Here is a 16,737-nt window from a genome sequence, read left to right on the forward strand (position 1 = left end):
ATAAAAAAAAAAAAAAAAAAAAAAAAAAAGGCAAAATAAAATTTTTTTTCAAAATGTGATTTAAAAAAAAAAAAAAGTATTGCTTCTCTTTTTTTCTTTTTAAATACAGTAGAATTTCTCCTCTTCCTTTCACCCAGGAGCTTAGCACACAGCTCTTGACTTCAACTTTTTAGCTTGGCCATGCTTTTTTGTATCTGCTAAGCCTCTTCCAGCAGTCAATAGAAAAGCTACCCAAAAAGCCAGCAGGCCTCGGGTGCGTCCCGCTGCCCTCCTCCGAGCTGGCCCTACATACAAAAGTGGAAAGCTGTTGGGGTTGCGTGGTGACAGGCAGCAGTGCCAATGTTTGGAGAAGACAGACAGGTAGGAATTGTCGGCTGGGAAGCAGGTGAGGGCAGGGCGGGCACTTTGGGGGCAGGGAGGGGACGGAAATGGCTCAGTTCTTGTATTAACTGATAACATTGAGCGCGTTAATCAGCGAGTGAAGCTCATCCCTTACGCTCTCCAGGGAGTGGCAGATCGTCTGGGGGCTGTCCAGGAGCTCGATGCTGTGGGTGTAGGGCTCGTATTTCACCGAGAAGGGCCGCTTGATGTGCGCCGCGTAGCTCCTGCAAGGGAAGGTGCAGAAGGATGGGTACAGGAGATGCGTCCTGAGTCTCCCTCCTACTCATCACCATTTACCCAGGAAGATCACCACAGGTTAATGCCTCCTTTAGGCAGAGTTTCCATCTTTCCAGCTCCACTACAGCAGTAGTTGAGATCCCTTCTGTTTGTCAAGGAACACCATGAGTGTGGCTCTCTGTGGGCTGTACCAAACAGGAGGGTACATCAAACTGGTCACCTCCATGGCCATTGCCAGGCATCCTCTGCTGCAATTCCTTTTTCAGAAAGGCCAAGGAGATTTAGAAGCTAATTGCAGGGAAAGCCTGTGGTATTATCATAGTATATTACTAAATCCTTTCTGACATGCATTCATTGACTAATCTCTGCTTGGGGAGGGGGGAACTATCTGTCTGGCATACTAAGGATAAACTTGACAGGCAGTGGCTCAGACCTGAGCTAGAGGATGAGAATGGTGTCACCAGAGCCTTGTGCTTCAGCAAAGCTGCACTGCTGTACCCAAAGCCAAATGCAGCCTGAATCTCAGCGATGAGCTTGACTCCACCTGATATCTCTCAAGAGCAAGACCTTGTTGCTGCTTTTCTAATGGAGAAGTATGTGCTCGAGTGAAAGCAAATCAAGGGTAGGATTTCCCCAAAGTTGCCCACATTCATTTCCAGCACTAAGATTTATATACTTGACAAGGTAGGGTTTTTTCGTTTGTGACTGTGGAGCTGAAAATCTATAGTTAGGCGCTTATGGCTGCAGTCTCACGCTGGAAAAGCTTGGGAACATGAGGGGACAAATAGCGCTAAGAACAGGCATGCTCCTGTCCTCTGCTGAGGCTTCACCCTTTCGCTCCTGGATTGCTTAGCTTAGGCTACCCTCTTGTGGCTACCGCGGCTCTGCTCTGGCGCAGCGCTGGGGAAGCGCAGCCACTTTCCCAGATGCAGACAGATGTTCCTCCAGCTGCTACTTCTTGGCTAGGCCGGAAGTGGAGGGATCTGGGGGAAAACACAGCACAGAGGGCCAAGGCGCAGGCTGGCGCTAGCAGGGAGCTGCCATGCCATTGCAGGAAAACAACGAGAAAAAGCACAAACAAAGGAGGTTTCTGCATACTCACATTGTCCTCCTCTTAAAAGATGTGGTTCCTCTCAGCTCTGCCAGGCAAAGTCCTGCTCACCTCTCTTGTTTATGTCAGCAGCCGCAGCGAGGGCTCGTAGCACAGCTGCTAAAGGCTAGAAACCTGCCCTCCAAAATGGGTGTGCTCACTTGACACCTTTGGATGCAACTAGATACAGCATGGCTGCTTGGAAGGGCACCGGGGGAGTGTGTCCTTTCTGGGAAAAGAGGCTTTTCTCCAGGTGTAACACTGATAGTCAGGCCCAGCTGCCAGTAATGCAAAAGGGACGATGCTTTAATGTTTTCACCTCACAGAGTAGCATCTGTGTGGTCTCTGAGCTCCTTAAAGAGGCTAATTTACAGTGCTTGTCACAGTCAAGACCCTCTAGCCTAATGTGTATATGGGGTATTTTGCCTTTTTAAATGCAAGGAAATGACTCATTAGGCAGCAGTTGGGGTTTTTTTAAAGCAGCCTAGTGTGTGTGTGTGTGTGTGAGCACGGGCTCCCCCAGTGCTTGCTCTTGAGCAGCTGGACTCCAGGTTGTATGAACAGTGCAAGTGAGGGTAATAAAAGCAGAGGTTGAAATATAGCAGTCCTCACCACGTTATTTATATTAAATACCCCTCTTGCAGGAACTGTAAAGTCATGTATGTCATGTTCGCCTCATCCTGTCTCTTTCCTAAGTGAGGATAAAAGTGGCATAGGCAAAGTTTTCCTCTGTCAATCAAAGCAGTTCAAGGACTGAGCTTTCCTCCTGTGGGCAATTCTGGCTATGAACAAGAAAATGCTCTTCTGAACAGATGTCTCTGGGTAGAGCTGACCCTTACCATCCTGTTTGCAGTCCCATAGGATTGGGATACCCAATTACCATGGTGGGATGGTATCTGGGGTCCAGTAACACATATTAACAAGCCTAGGTGGCAGAAGTTAATTTTTTCCCCTGGATAGATCTATTCATGTCTAGCATGTTCCCTGTAGGATCTGGAGAACTGCTTTACTTTGGAAGACCTGATCAAAGTTTTCAGAGCACTTCTGAGAACTCAGACTGAAAGCAGCCATAATGTCAAGCCCTATTTCAATAAATAACATCTTAATCTCCTATTGTTTGGGTCTCTCTCATTGCCCAGTCCTACCTCAATTTATTTTTGGCATCACTGAAGCTCTCAGACACAAAATAAACAGGCTGGTAGTTCTGGTCCTGGTAGGGCTGAACAGCTGCAGCATCAGGGTCGAAGTCCCGCACCTCTGGTTCATCTGACAAGGAGTGCTGTGAACATGGCAGAAAAAATCCAGCGTGACACTAAGGGGATTGGAGAGCACATATGGCATAGGCAAAGGTGGAGAACAGACTGAGGAAAGTCATTGTGCAGAAGCAGGAGGTGTTTTTCTCTACAGGTCTAGAGCAGAGGCAGGTTATGGTGGGACTTACTATGAGCTCCCCATAGGAAGAGAGGAGCCCAGCTCCGTAGGCTTTGACGATTCCATTCTGTCTGCAGAGCCCAAACTCCACTGTAAACCAGTAAAGCTGTGAAAAGAAAAAGAAAAATTCCTGAGGGACACAGCTCCTCACCCTAATCTCCCTGTCACTTCTGAGCCCTTACATCATGGCCAGGGTCTGCGGTTGTTTAAGGGAACAGGCACCTGCTTCTTTGTCCCCTGTCCACACTTTGCTTTCAGAGGAAAGTGCTAAACTATGTTGCTGCTACACCAAGACAGAGTCTGTGTCCCTGGGCTTGTTCCATCTGCTGTGAGATGCTGCTGCTTGGTGTCCTTGGAGCAGGACAGGTCACCTTGCTGAGGGAGAGCCAAAGGAAGCAGACGTCATTTAATCCCATCCCAAAGAGTCCCAGCAGTGCTGCTGTTGGAAATACGATGCTTGGTGATACTACTGGTGTCCGAGAAAATTGGGTTAATGTGCAAGCGAGCTCTGCTGTTTAACTGATCTCTGCTCTGCACAGTCATCATGAAAAGAGCATGGGGCAGCTTGGGTGGGAGCTCTGAGCCTGCAAACTTTAGAATACCAGGCTGGACCATTCCTCTTGATACCACAGAAGAACTGCTGGAGGTGTTGTGTCCCCCATCCAGCAAAGGGGAAAACTTACTGTTGCTAGTTTCTCAATTTCTTCATCAGTCGCTCCCAGAGACGCCAGCCCAATGTCCTAGGAAGAGAAGGGAAGGGACAAACATCAGGACTGAGGCCCTTAGATGTTGATTGTTCTGTTTTATTGGCTCAAGACCATACATATTGCTGCCCTGCCATGCCAGGCGTCTTCTGGGACTTCACCATGATCAGACTAAAACCATTTTGTTTCAGAGTCAGTGTTTAGGGTCTTGGTCCACCACTAGAACTCATGGTTAATAAGAGCAAGAAAGGTTTAGGTGGTTTGGATTCCCACCTCTCAAGGTGGGAAAGCAGACACCACCTTACCTGAGAGAACTGGGCAAATGTCTTGTCAGCCAGCATCGGGACATGCCCCAGCAGCTCGTGACAGCAATCCCTGCCGACGGGAGGGGGAAAGGAGGAAAACACAGTCAGCAGCAGACAGAGCATGTCTGTTGGGGAACGGGGTGATTGCTGTGACATTGCGGGCAGGGAGGCCATGGGGCCGGGCGATACTCACGGCTCGGGGGAGTGCATGGGTGAGGACGCGTGGCGGATGTACTGCGTGCACTGGAAGACGCGGAAGGCCAGGCTGGCCAGGAAGTCCCGTGCTGACAGCAGGCCAGCCACCGGCCGGAGCTGGAAGCCAGTCCTCTCTGGAACAGCACACAGCGACTGTGCGAGCTGCACGGCCCACGGGCTGTGCCGCTGCCCCCAGCACTGGAAGCTAAAGGGCTACACCAGCCTAATCTATCTGCTCCTCCTAGGAACAGCACCTGCTTTTCAGCTGTTCAGTGGGATCATTTGACCACGGGCTTGCCCTTCAGCCACAGCCCGCTGTGTTTAGCTGCAGGCCCCACCACTGGGGCTCTACCTCTGTCCTCTGTGGGCAATGCCCACGGCACCAGCTCTCCTCCTAAATCTCAGCTCACTCACTACTTCTTTGGGTTCAAGTTTCCATCTGCAGCTGGCCCCACTGGCAGACCCTGAACCTGGGTCCCCCGGGCTCATACTCACCTTTCAGGAAGCGGGAAACCTCCTCCAGCTGAGGGATGTTGTTCTCATTGTAGCCACAGAATTTCTCCAGTAGACTGAAAGCATCAAGGTACTCCTTGCAGGCATGGGTGGGGTACAAGCTCTTCAGGGTGCTGTACACCTCCTTCCTTCAGGAGGAGAGGTGGCAGACATTCAGTGTGTAGTCCTCTCCTGCGCTCTGGCTATGTACTATCAGGGACTCATGTTTTTAGGCTCCGTGTCCTTTTGCCTTTCTCCACCTAAGTCTATGTCTCTGCACATTGACAGAGGTATGTAAACACACACAGACACACATTCAAATGAACCTGCAAAGGCAGCACAGGTCTGTGTCTGCACAGACCTATTTCTGACTTGGAGGTCAGAACACTTTATGAAAGGTATTAGCTGGAATTAAAATATTCCCAGTAGGTTAACTCCTGAAGTTGCACTGTGAAGACAGTCAATAGAACCAGATGACCTTGTTGAGAAGCCTGTGTACTCAGCTCATATGAGCTGGCCTTGTTTTCAGAAACACTCCTGCAGCAACACTCTTGGAAAAAAATCACCTTCAAAGGGAGTGCTTTCCTAAGTGAGGCCTGTGAGGTACCACACAGATATTCACCATGGGCCTCACACTTCTTCCTGCAGCTCTGATAACTGCTCTTTGTTTGGAGGCTGCTACTGAGTCAAGACCCTTAGAGAAGTGGGGCTCCAAATTATCTGCCTTGCTCTGTGGGGAGGCTTCTTTGGAGGACACTCCTGGAGGCTGCACCATGAAAGTGTTTTTTATAACAAGCCATTAAATAGGATGCTTGCACTCCTGACACATTTTTCCAGAGGTCATGCCCTAAATGTTTGGGGTTTGATTCCCAGCTTGTAGTGGTGAAGCAGTACTAGTGAAATCAGCACTAATAATGGAATCAGCACTCACCAAGTAGCTGTCTCCTCTGCCGTGTACTCCACATGAGGGATTGGGTCCCCACTGCAAGGCAAAGGCACCATTACTGAGCAGAGCCCCAGCCAGGCTCCTCTTCCCTAGGAGAGGGAAGCACTTTGGAGAAGCTCTGCATGATGTTCATAAATGTTCTTTAAAAACCAAACCAGGGGGTGACAGGAAAGACAAAACCTAAGTACTTGGTCATTTGTACAGGTGCAACAAATACATAGATGCAAAGAAAAGCATGAGTCTAGTCAGAGATTATGAATGGACAAGGGAGGAGCAAGAGTTTAGCAGGTGTAATATTTACCAGGGGGAAAAAAATGGGTTTCTCTGGAAAAAACTGAAAGACTTCATGTGTGGAAATAAGTTCATTTCATACAAAATGAACTTAAGGGAGCTGATGGCTCCAAGAATGAACCGGTGGCTGGGAAATAAAAGCAGCTAATAAGGAAAACTAAATGCATTTGACCTGCAGAAAAATATATTGTCAATAAGGTTAAGGATGGCAGGAAAAGAAAATTTCAACATTGATGTAAATGGGCATTGATGAAATGAATATTTTGCTTTTTCTCATCATAGTTAGAAATTGTATTTCCTAAATCTTTCTTTTCTGTGTTTGAACAAAGGAGATATTCATATGTTGTAAAGCAGAGTTCCTGAAGGGATGCCTGAAGGGATGCTACACAGTGGCTCATAAATGTTAACCTGCAGGTGAGATGTTAAAGAAGACCTCTTAAATTGGTGCCTCATCTTAGGACAGTATTTAACCCTGCGTCACTTGGGACTCTTCCTCTGGCACCGTGACTTTCTGTGTGTTTAGTATTTGAACAGGATAAAACCATCAGTGTCCCTATTCTGGGCTTCAAATTGGCAAAGTACATGAGAACCAAGAGCAGAATCCCTTGCTGGGATCACACCAGTTGCAGGGGTAGCTCATACAGGTGACCTATATAATTTCGAAGTCTGCTTTCAGCACTTAAAGTCCTGCTCAGAGAGAGAATGCTACGGTGAAAGGCAGCGTCACTGAATAGGATCTAGGGAATATTTTACAAACCTAACTGAATATCAGACTCCATTTGATGTTGTAGTGAACACGCTGAGTGCTATCACTGCATGTATCAGAATAGAAGTATTAAGTAAGAGTACAAGGCATAGTCTTAAATCTATATAAGACAATGATGAGAACATTACTGGAATCTATTTAATTTAGCAGAGTTTGGAGGTGAATCATTTAGCCTATAAATACCCTCATAGCAAAAAAGAAAAAATCTGATAGCAGTATTTTGTCTAGCAGATGAAAGGCATGTGTTATCCATTGTGTAAAAGCTAAAGCTATTGAAGTCCAGCTTAGAAATAAAACCCACATTTTTTCACTACCAGGATAATGAACCTTTGGAACAAATTTTCTGGGCATGGGTGTCTTTTTCAGTACTCGAAACACTGAAGTCAAAACTAGATGCCATTCCAAAGATATGCCTCATTTCCAAATGGAGTTTGAGGTCTGATGGATATATATCTGGCTTTTGTTACACAGGAGGTTTATTCTTACTATGTCCTTACCAATGTATGAATTAATGACAACAGATATTTTTTAATTAAAGAGAGACTGGAATGCAAAGAAAGAAGAGAGACACAAAAGGAGCTGGAAAGGCTGAATGGGGAGACAAAACATAAAGGAAGAGAAATATCATACAGGTGACATACAATGACTTCCCTGACATGTCATAATCCCCGCATGAATGTTAGGAAGGAGACTTACTGCTTATAGTGAAAAGCAATCTCTGCTATTGATTTCCTTCTCTGGCGATATACTTGGTCAGAGTAGCCCTGTGGTGACAAACAGGAACAGAGACAGGACTTTTAATCAGTTGCTAAAGTTTCTCACCCAGGAAAATTCACCACTGGCGGGAGAGTCATCTCTCAAGGTGTCAGTCACACTCCAGTCCCCTGGTCAGCTGCACTGATGGGTGTTCTCAGCTCCCTGCCTCTGTGGCACAGCTCAGGAGTTTGGTGTGACAGGGTGCACAGACTGACTCACCGGGTGGTCCAGATCCAAGTCAGGGTCAAACTTGGTGACCAAATGGTGGCACTTGTCCAATTCGCAGATTTTTCTGGGAAACCAGTGAACTATGGGGAGAGAGAAAGGAACAGTCTGTCTGTGGAAGTGAAGATTCCCTAAAGAGAAGGGGCTCTGAGGCTGAATAAGATACACCTGATCTGGTGTACCAAATGCACACATACAGCATGGCACAGCTACTTCCAGGCAGTAGTTTCACAAACTCAGTGCTCTTTTCCTAAAGTCATGTCTAATGCTATGATCTGCATGTCATTACTTCCTTGCCCATCTCCCAGCAGAATATTTTTTGGCAAAATTAAAGAAGATGAAAATTAGATTTTACTGAGTGATCCCACTAAAAAACACCCAGAGATCCTGCCAGTCATAGTTCTCTAGGGATATTCTCCTACAATATTATTCTACAATAATCATCCTATCTTCAGCAGAGGATGGCACAGGAAGTGTCTTGTAGATTAGTCTGAATCTGTACAGAGGTCCTAACACATAGGTACGAAACTACTTTGTAGTATTTATAATACAAAATACAATACTACTATATTTATAATACAAAATGCTGGAGTAGAGATGGAGAACTCAAGAGGAGAGGTGTGAACAAAGTATGAAATTCAAGCTCCTATTTCAATTTTTTTCAATCTTTACCAGAAGAATGTTCTATGAACAATGAAGTCTGTTGAGAAAAAGACAAGGAGGGAAATTACTTTCAGGATTCAGGTATCCCAGAGGCAGTTCACTTCTGGTTTGCTCAAATTCAGCACACAGCAGCATTTACTGGGAATAACAAAGCCTCCACCCTCTTTCTACAGGTAGAGCTCAGCCTCTCTGCATGAGTGAAAATGTTTGTAAAGTTCCTTACATTTGTCTTCCTTAGTGGTCCTCACATCTTCTGCTACCCTCTTGATGGAGCTGATGAAAGTATTGAGGTCAGAGCTGTGGACTTCACAGCGCACAAAGTATTCCAGCTCAGCAATCCCTTCACGGGGCTTTCGGCTAAGCCTGGTCTCCAGGTGGTGAATTTTAGCTTCAAATGTCTTTTGAGACATGGAAAGGAAGGAAAAAAAACCATTAAGCAACACTTGAAACACCTTCTGCTACTACCCAAAGATGCCCATATGGACATAGAATTATAGAACAGTTTGGGTTGGAAGGGACCTTAAACATTGTCTCATTCCAACCTCCTTGCTATGGACAGGGCCAACTTTCTCAGACCAGGTTGCTCAGACCTCCATCCAACCAGACTTTTAACACTCTCAGGCATCCACAACTCTGGACAACCTATTTCAGTGCCTCATCACCCTCACAGTAAACAATTTTTTCCTACTATCTGACCGAAACCTACTCTCTTTCAGTTTGAATTCGTCCCCCTGTCCTGACACTACGTGCCTTTGTAAAAACTCCCTCTCCATCTTTCCCCTAGACCTCCTTCAGTTATTAGAAGGCTGCAATTAGGTCTCCTAGAAGCATTCTCTTTTCCAGGAGGAACAATCCCAGTCTGGGATGGGTTCCTTCTTCTTGACACTTACCCATTAACTCCACATTTTTTCCTTCAGCACAAACACCGAGGCCATTCAATAGCTACCGACAGAAGACTTCTACCATGGCAAAGAAGACCAAGAGAAGCAGTTGGTGTGGTAAAGGGCCACGTTACGTGTTCCCACCGCAGGCACTGCCGAGGCTGTGGCGGGTGGGGTTCGGCTCCGGCGGGTCCTGGCAGGTCCCGGTGGATCCCGCGGGGCGGGCGCTGCCCGGGCGGGCCGGCGGCGCGGCGCTGGCCGTGGTGCTGAACGCCGGGGCTGCCGCGGCTCGCCCGCACCAGCGCTGCTCTGGGCTCGCTACCAGCACTGATGTCGTTTGGGCTCGCTGGAGGAACTGACCCCCATGGAATAAGGAGGCGAAATTATGTCTGTAGACTCGCAAAGGGCCCTGGCAGATTTGTTTCCTTTAGCTCAGTGAGAACTGGCAGTACAAGCCCAAGGCACTAGGCAATGACCCAACCTTCCCAAAGTTCCTGCAGGACCTTTGATAGAGGAAGGGACATGATTTCTTTTGTTAATCTGAGGCAAAAAAAGATGAGAAGGAACAGATGCGATGCCACAGGTAAATTAAATTTAGGATGGTGTTTTTTAATGTACCTACCAACTTCACTATTACATTGTCCCCTCAACAATCGATACCTTTGCATTAATCTGACAGCCGTGATTGCATTACCTGTGCTTCAGCTGCATGTAACACATATAGAAGAGTGAAACCAGCTTCCCTGCAGCCTGGTTCATGATGAGGTAAATGTCATTATGCCCGTCTGCTTTCATATCTTGTACCTGCATTGCCAGAGGGATCTGGGAAATGAATCTTCCTCTGTTGGGACTTGACATGCTTGTCTTTTTATTATATTTAAAGCTCTCTCTGTGACAAGCTCAAAGAGCTTTTTTGCTCCAGGAAGAAACAAACAATATTTGAACACAAGCTGCCACAGCTTCTCGCTTGATGTTTTAAAATAGTTTAAATTACAGAGTTTAAATTCAGTATAACATAAAATCTACCAAGTACAAGAGTTTGCACATCTGTTTCATACCCACTGAGCAGCCTGTTGAATGTTACACTGACGGATTTTTCATGCTTTATCTGGCATCAGTGTGTTCTGGGGAGCAGACCCCAGTCATCGCAACACATGAGTTTTGTCTGAAAATTTTGTCATAAAGGTTCTTTCAGTCTTGAGACAAGGACCATATATTGCCCAGAAAACAGCTTCTCTTTCAGCAATCCTCGTAGAGGAATTGTAATTGCTGAAGATCTAAATGTTTCTCATAAGATTATCAGAGGTAATTCTAAATGGGCAATGAATAGCTAGAATGCCCTACAATTTCAGGGAAATACTTATCCACCAGAACCACACTTTTTGTATGTTTACAGTTTTTAAGTAGCAGGTTTTCTGTATAGTGTACAAAGCCCCAAACAACCTTCTGTGACTGGACATGCTCTGAGCAGAGACCTCCAGAGGCCCCTTACAAGCCACGTGACTGATTAATAGGAACAAATTGTCCTCTCCTCTCACTGCTGAAGTCAATGAAATTAAACCACCGTAGATAAAACACATCTCAGAACCTCAGTTTGCAAAACACTTTTTGAATCATTGTGGATGAAAATTCACTACATGAATGCAAGCTGTCATGCTTGGATTACTGTTTAAATAGGCAGCACTTATCTCAGTCTTTCCATTCATGGCACTGAGATCCTATATAATGCAACATTACACTGCTGGCTAAGGGGGAAATGCTCAGTTACCAGTTTTCCTTGGTATTAAAGGCATAGACAGCATGTATCTCTTGAGGGGAACCAACAGAACCTTTAACATGTGAATCAGAATAGAGAAGGTAATTTTCAAATCAATATGCCAGTTTTACACCCAGAGCAAAGTTGTTTCTGTAACTATTTGACTGAGGACCAGTGTGGTAATGACCCACAAGTGAGGTGAGTTTGGTCTGTAGACAGGCAGGGCACACAGCTTGCTGTGAATGTGGGATCAGAGCCCTGTGCCTGAAGTGCTGAGCAGTGGGGAGGGTTGTCAGAGTACACTACAAACCATAAGGATGTGGACTCGAGTGTGAAACTGAAAATAATTAAGCAAAATTAAGGCCAGAGCTTAACAGCACTGCAAGACAGAGGTATGCCCCCTTTTTAGTGATGGCAAGTGAGGACACACTGGGCCATGAGCAAAGCGTGGCTTCAGAGATACCAGACAATTAACTGATAATTTGAAGCAGGCAGACCTAGTCTGAGCTTTCTTTATTACATTCAAGTGATGCTTCTCACAGCCCAGTCATGAAACCTGGAGTGTGTTCCTTGAGTACCAAGGTACTCACCTCAAATACCTTAAGGACACGGGACAGTGGTGAAGTCTTGGCTCCCTTGAGCATGAAGAAGAGGTTCAGCATGGCTCTCCCATCCTTCTCCTCAAATACAATGGTCTCTGTGGACTCTGCAGCATCAGTGGCTGCAGCCGCAGCCTCTCTTTCCTTCCTGGCATCTTCAATGAGGCTTTGACGTCTTCCAACGAACCGTGGAGACTGAAGGCAGAACAGAAATAAATAACGCTGCTCACAGAGCGCAGGAGATCAGAGGCATTCCCAGCAGCTGGATGAGATGTGACTGGTATGTGTCAACAGAGGAAGCAGGGAAAGGCTGGATTGACTTGCCTGGCTTTGTAGAGGAAGATCTGCTCATGAGGACTGAGGTTTTAGAATGGAACTTTCAGAAATGTGAATCTTTGGGGAGGGGGGGGGAGGGGGGAAAATCTGTGTAAAATATCTTTTTAGCATAACTGGAGAGTGGGCTTCTCCCCTCACCTCCCCTAGCAGCAGTTTTCGATATCCTCAGAAACAATCTTGTGTGGTTTTCAGGTGTCTGATGAACCCAAGTGGAGAGACATCAGATAAACCTGAGGTCATCTGAGAAAAGATACTTTGTGAGGGACAGGTGAAGCCCACAGCTGTGGCCTGGCCAGGAAGCAGGAACTGTTTGCAGGTGTATTAGCAGGGCAGCTTAGCAAAACTTCTCCCAGGATCCAGTGTGACATTTACTTTTGACATTAAGTGGATGCTTATCCATTGAAGTGTAATTGAAACCACAACCATATATCCCAGAAAATAAATTCCTCCTGTTTATCTGTAGATTTATTTTGTCTGAACAAACTCCTGCAGATTTCTGTTACTTGGAATTGAACCTACAATGCAGCTCTGTGCCTGAGGTCATGTCAGGACACCTGTTTATACTTATAGTGAACTACGAACTATTTCAATCACTGCTGTTTCTTTTGTTATACAAATAGCTCATATACCAACTTATTTGTTCTTGGTCTTTTTACAACCAGTTTTCTATGCAGAGGCAATGCATCTGGTTCCAGTTTTCTGTGTTCAAGACCCAAACCAGATGACAAACCTCCAGAGCTTGCTAAAAGAAACCTGGCACAGAACCGAAGAAGAACAGAGTGGGACTGGCTGCAGTTTTCCCTGAGATTTCATTGAAAATATTTAGAACATGCTAATATACTAACTAAGCAGTGCTTTCCCTACCTTGTGAAAATTAAGAGTGTTTTCCTTTTAACAAGACAGCCTGACTGACTACTAAGTTTATTTTCTCTGATTTTCATAGCCCACTATCAGTAACTCATGTTTCCTGTGAGAATCCTCTTGGATACTTTAGCGATGTAAAGCTGACACTTCAAATACAGCCTCAAAAACTCAGCACATCCAGGTATCAGCCCACACACCTCTATCTGCTCCTGTTTCCATAAAGATACTCCTCCAAAATTATATTTCCAGATCCACCCTTTATTCCTCAGGGCACAGAAAAACACCTTCTAACAAATAAGTGCATGCTGCTGCTTGTCTGAATTGGTGGTATTCGTGCCCAAAGAGAGCAGACATCTAACAGGTGATCTCAGTCATAACTTTAAAAATCTTGTGGGCATGTGCTCGGCTTTAAGTATGTGTTTTCCATCACTGCAGTGTTTTAAGCTAAGCTGGTGTGTACTTTAAAGTGCCTGCAATAAGCAGGGCAAACTGTGCCCTGTGCCGGCCACAGAAAATGAGCTCCACAGCCATGCCAAGCCAGGCAGTGCTTTACCCAAGGGTGCTTTGTCACACTGTGCCTCCAGGTGCAGCAGGATTTTACTTCTGGGTTGGAGAAGGGGAGAGGAGGGAAATTAGACCCTCATATTCAGGGTGTAAACCAGGTTAAAATCCAGCTCGGTGGGGTTTAAAATGCCAGGGTTGGGTGACTGGAAAGCTGTACCAGGAGAAGCAGACTCAACTAGTCCCACACATGTGCTGGGGCTGGTAGCCCCTGGCAGGCAGGAGTGGGGGCTTTGGTCCCTGTCAAGGAGTCCTGGAAGTTTTGTAGCTGCATGATGGCATAGTTTAAGTGGGTAAATTGGGGGGACAAAAATCAAAACAAAGCAAAAAAAGGCTGAATTTTGCTTGGGAGAAGAGGGCTGGGGGGGATATGCCTGCCTGCTGCCTCCTCTGCCAGCTGAAGCTGCCTGGCCACATGTTCTCCACATCACTGTCCTCAAATCTGCCCCTCACATTTATGCTCATTGGGCTATTATCTCCTTTTGCTGGAAATTAGGAATGTGCCATATATAATAACCAAACTGATCTCACGATAAATGCCTTCCTTTCTTCCAAAGGCACCATTATATGATATTTCTGAATTGCATTGCAGACTCCCTCCCTGAGTGCATATCTGGCTACAGTGAGAACTGTAATTTGATTTTGCAAAGCATTTATTTGCCTAACCAGGGCCTGACTCATTCACCTCTTCTGAAGGTTAGTTTGCACCTCTTATGAAGGGTTTGTTCATTTTTCCTTCCTCAAATTTACTGCAAGTCAGAGTGCCCAGCCTGCATATAACCATTAAAAATACTGTGTTCTGAGCGATTTTGTTGTTTTTTTCCCCCAGCTTATTATTTGCAGCAATCAGGAAGGATTGTAAAAACTGGGGACATTAATGTCCCACCCCTGCTTTCCTGGGTGCTTTTTCCTGCTATTTTGGCTCCACTGGCTGTCTTCTGCCTGGCTCCGTAACCAAAATCTGCCCCAGCTACAGTCCCAGGGTCTCTTGCAAAAATTATTAGCAGCAGAAAAACTTAATATGTAACCAAAGATTTTTCCATGGAGTTTGATGTTTGGCTGGTCCAGCTGACATGTAAAATACCTGCTGGTGTAGAGGAGTTCTGGGATTGCAAAGGTCTGGGTTTTCCCCCCAGTTTGCAGCTCCCCTGGCAAGGGAACACCTCAGAGGTGATGTGATGGTGGGTGATGGCTGTGGGGCAGATCACCCACGGTCACAGAGACAACACAAGGGCCAGGGAACATGTCACATACAAATGCAGAGTCATGCCTCTTGCCTGGTAGAAGGCAGGGTTGTGGAGATCATCTGTGCTAGGTGAGAGCAAAGAGAAAAGATTTTCATGCATCCAGCTCTCAGAGCGATCCTCACAGGGCAAAGTTTTAATTTTATTTGTTTTTCCTTTTCTGAAAATTTTCACTCAAAAAATCCAATCATGGGCTAAAGTTTTATGTACCCTCCAGGCTGGAGGTGCCACTCACCCCAACCAGGTTGCCTCACTCTTGTCAGCCCACTTGTTGAACATGAACTCCCCTGGCCCCTATGTTCAGTGGCCCATTTTTTCATAAAACTCAGAGCAACGTCCCAGAGGGTGCAATAACCAAACACTCTTCACTTCTCCAGACACTGAGCATCTCAAATACTGATTTTACAAGTTGCCTGGAAAATATCAGGTTTTCAAGGGCCACTCGAGTGTTCATTATTTTGCAGAATGAAAATGATTGTGTGAGAGGGAAGCCTTCCCTGATTTCTATTTATTAGAGAAAGCAAGCTTACCTCCTTGTTTTCTAAATGTTTTCCTTCTTTTCCAGCAAACTCCACTTTCAAAAAGGTCCAAAACACCTTTCTGCCAATGCAGTGGTTGATTTTAGTGAGGCAGAGCATTGCACAGGGTTTAGAGGAGAGTGGGTGAAAATGGCAACATGTATAAGGGAGAGAAATGAGGAGCTCTAAAAGTGACCTGCTGGAGTCACACTGCACACATCTGCCAAACATATCTGCTGCCTCACCCATCTCTATCCCTAAGGTCCCCTCCTGGTGCACCCATTGCCACTGTCTGCTCTGGCTCCTGCATTGTCACCTGCTGCCTAGCCACATCTTTGCCCCACAGGACCATCCAATATTGGGAGTCTTCAAGCTCATCCTGCATGGCGAAGCTTCAAAGTTAAGAGCTGAAATGTCCCTGTCCCTACAGCAAGTCTGATGGGTTGGCCAGGCTTGGCTTTCTAAAGACACTTGATGCTCCTCTCCTTTTCCTGACACATTCAGACCTGGTGTGTGCGGGAGCTTTCCCTGGGCTAAACACAGGGCTGAGAACACATCAAGGAGGACTGGGAACAGAAATGGGGGAAGGATGTTCTGGGAGATAAACTGGATACAGCAGCCATGAACAAACAAGTTAAACAGCCTGTGCCTCGTGTGCTGTCTGAAATGACAGGCCCACTTTTTTATTATGCTAGAACAGGTGAAATCTCTGCAGTTTAATGTCTTGAAACCTGGAAATCATTAAGATCTTAAAATTGCCTTTCACAGGGGGATTCCTTGCAGGGGGATTCCTTGCTATTCTTGCCATAGGTCTGTGGGTTATTCACCTTACTTTTGGTTGAGTTGTTTCATTATTTCAAGTTTTCACCCCCTTAAATGTTTTCATTTCACATGTATCAGTATGTGGAGAGAACTGTTGGAGTAATTTCCTTTTGCCAGCCTGGGGCCCGGATGTGCCCATGTCGGGGAAGTCCCACAAACAAAGTGTTGGTCCATCTATCCTTGCCTGCCTCTGCCTATAGCTATGGAAGGGGCTGTGGATTTTGGAGGGGGAGGGAAAGAAGTGGGGTAGGGTTGTCTTACCATGATGGCCTCGGCTTGCTTGGAGTCCAGCTCCGACACCGCCCTGCGGAAGCCTTTGGCTGCAGAGGTGGAGATGTTCGGGGTTGGCATCTTTGCTCTTCCACGAGCTCTGCTGTCTGCTTTCCAGCTCCTTGCCAGCTTTTTATAGGGCAGGGCTGACGTCAAAGACTCTTTCAAATCTTCTCTTCCCCTGCCACCTCCCCATCACCACCTCCCTCCTTTCTCCCCCTCGGGCTGAGAGGAGGAGGGGATGTGAAGGAGAGAAACGTGTCTGTCCCATTAAATCTAATCGCTACAAAGATTGCAGACACCCTGCCTTCACAGACCAGACAATCCCCCACCTGTTTGCCTGCATCCAAAAGATTTCTTCTCTAATTTACCCCTTCTCTCCTTTCCCCCTCCCCCCCCACTTC

General features: G+C 46.2%; 1 protein-coding gene across 1 annotated transcript; it reads right to left on the bottom strand.

Moving 5' to 3' along the window:
• Positions 1 to 293: 293 nt before the first annotated feature.
• TH (tyrosine hydroxylase) lies at positions 294 to 16,417 on the bottom strand. The gene is made up of 13 exons (XM_041415097.1): positions 16,325 to 16,417; positions 11,710 to 11,913; positions 8,706 to 8,880; positions 7,814 to 7,902; positions 7,535 to 7,602; positions 5,767 to 5,817; positions 4,839 to 4,984; positions 4,342 to 4,477; positions 4,149 to 4,218; positions 3,823 to 3,879; positions 3,150 to 3,245; positions 2,854 to 2,987; positions 294 to 605 (listed from the first exon to the last, which is right to left on the bottom strand). The coding sequence occupies exons 1-13, from the start codon at positions 16,412 to 16,414 to the stop codon at positions 446 to 448; spliced, it is 1,476 nt and encodes a 491-aa protein (XP_041271031.1). The 5' UTR covers positions 16,415 to 16,417; the 3' UTR covers positions 294 to 445.
• Positions 16,418 to 16,737: the final 320 nt, after the last annotated feature.

Source organism: Onychostruthus taczanowskii, unplaced genomic scaffold (assembly GCF_017590055.1).
Source record: "Onychostruthus taczanowskii isolate IOZ18803 unplaced genomic scaffold, ASM1759005v1 scaffold49, whole genome shotgun sequence".
NCBI lineage: Eukaryota > Metazoa > Chordata > Aves > Passeriformes > Passeridae > Onychostruthus > Onychostruthus taczanowskii.

Bases quoted from the DNA above. Each gene is read 5' to 3' on its own strand.
- TH (XM_041415097.1), bottom strand. From the start codon at position 16,414: ATGCCAACCCCGAACATCTCCACCTCTGCAGCCAAAGGCTTCCGCAGG. The intron at 3,246-3,822 runs GTAAGTTTTCCC...TTCTTTTCACAG, and splicing joins AAATTGAGAAACTAGCAACA to CTTTACTGGTTTACAGTGGA. The intron at 606-2,853 runs GTAGGACTGGGC...CTTCCCTTGCAG, and splicing joins GATGCCAAAAATAAATTGAG to GAGCTACGCGGCGCACATCA.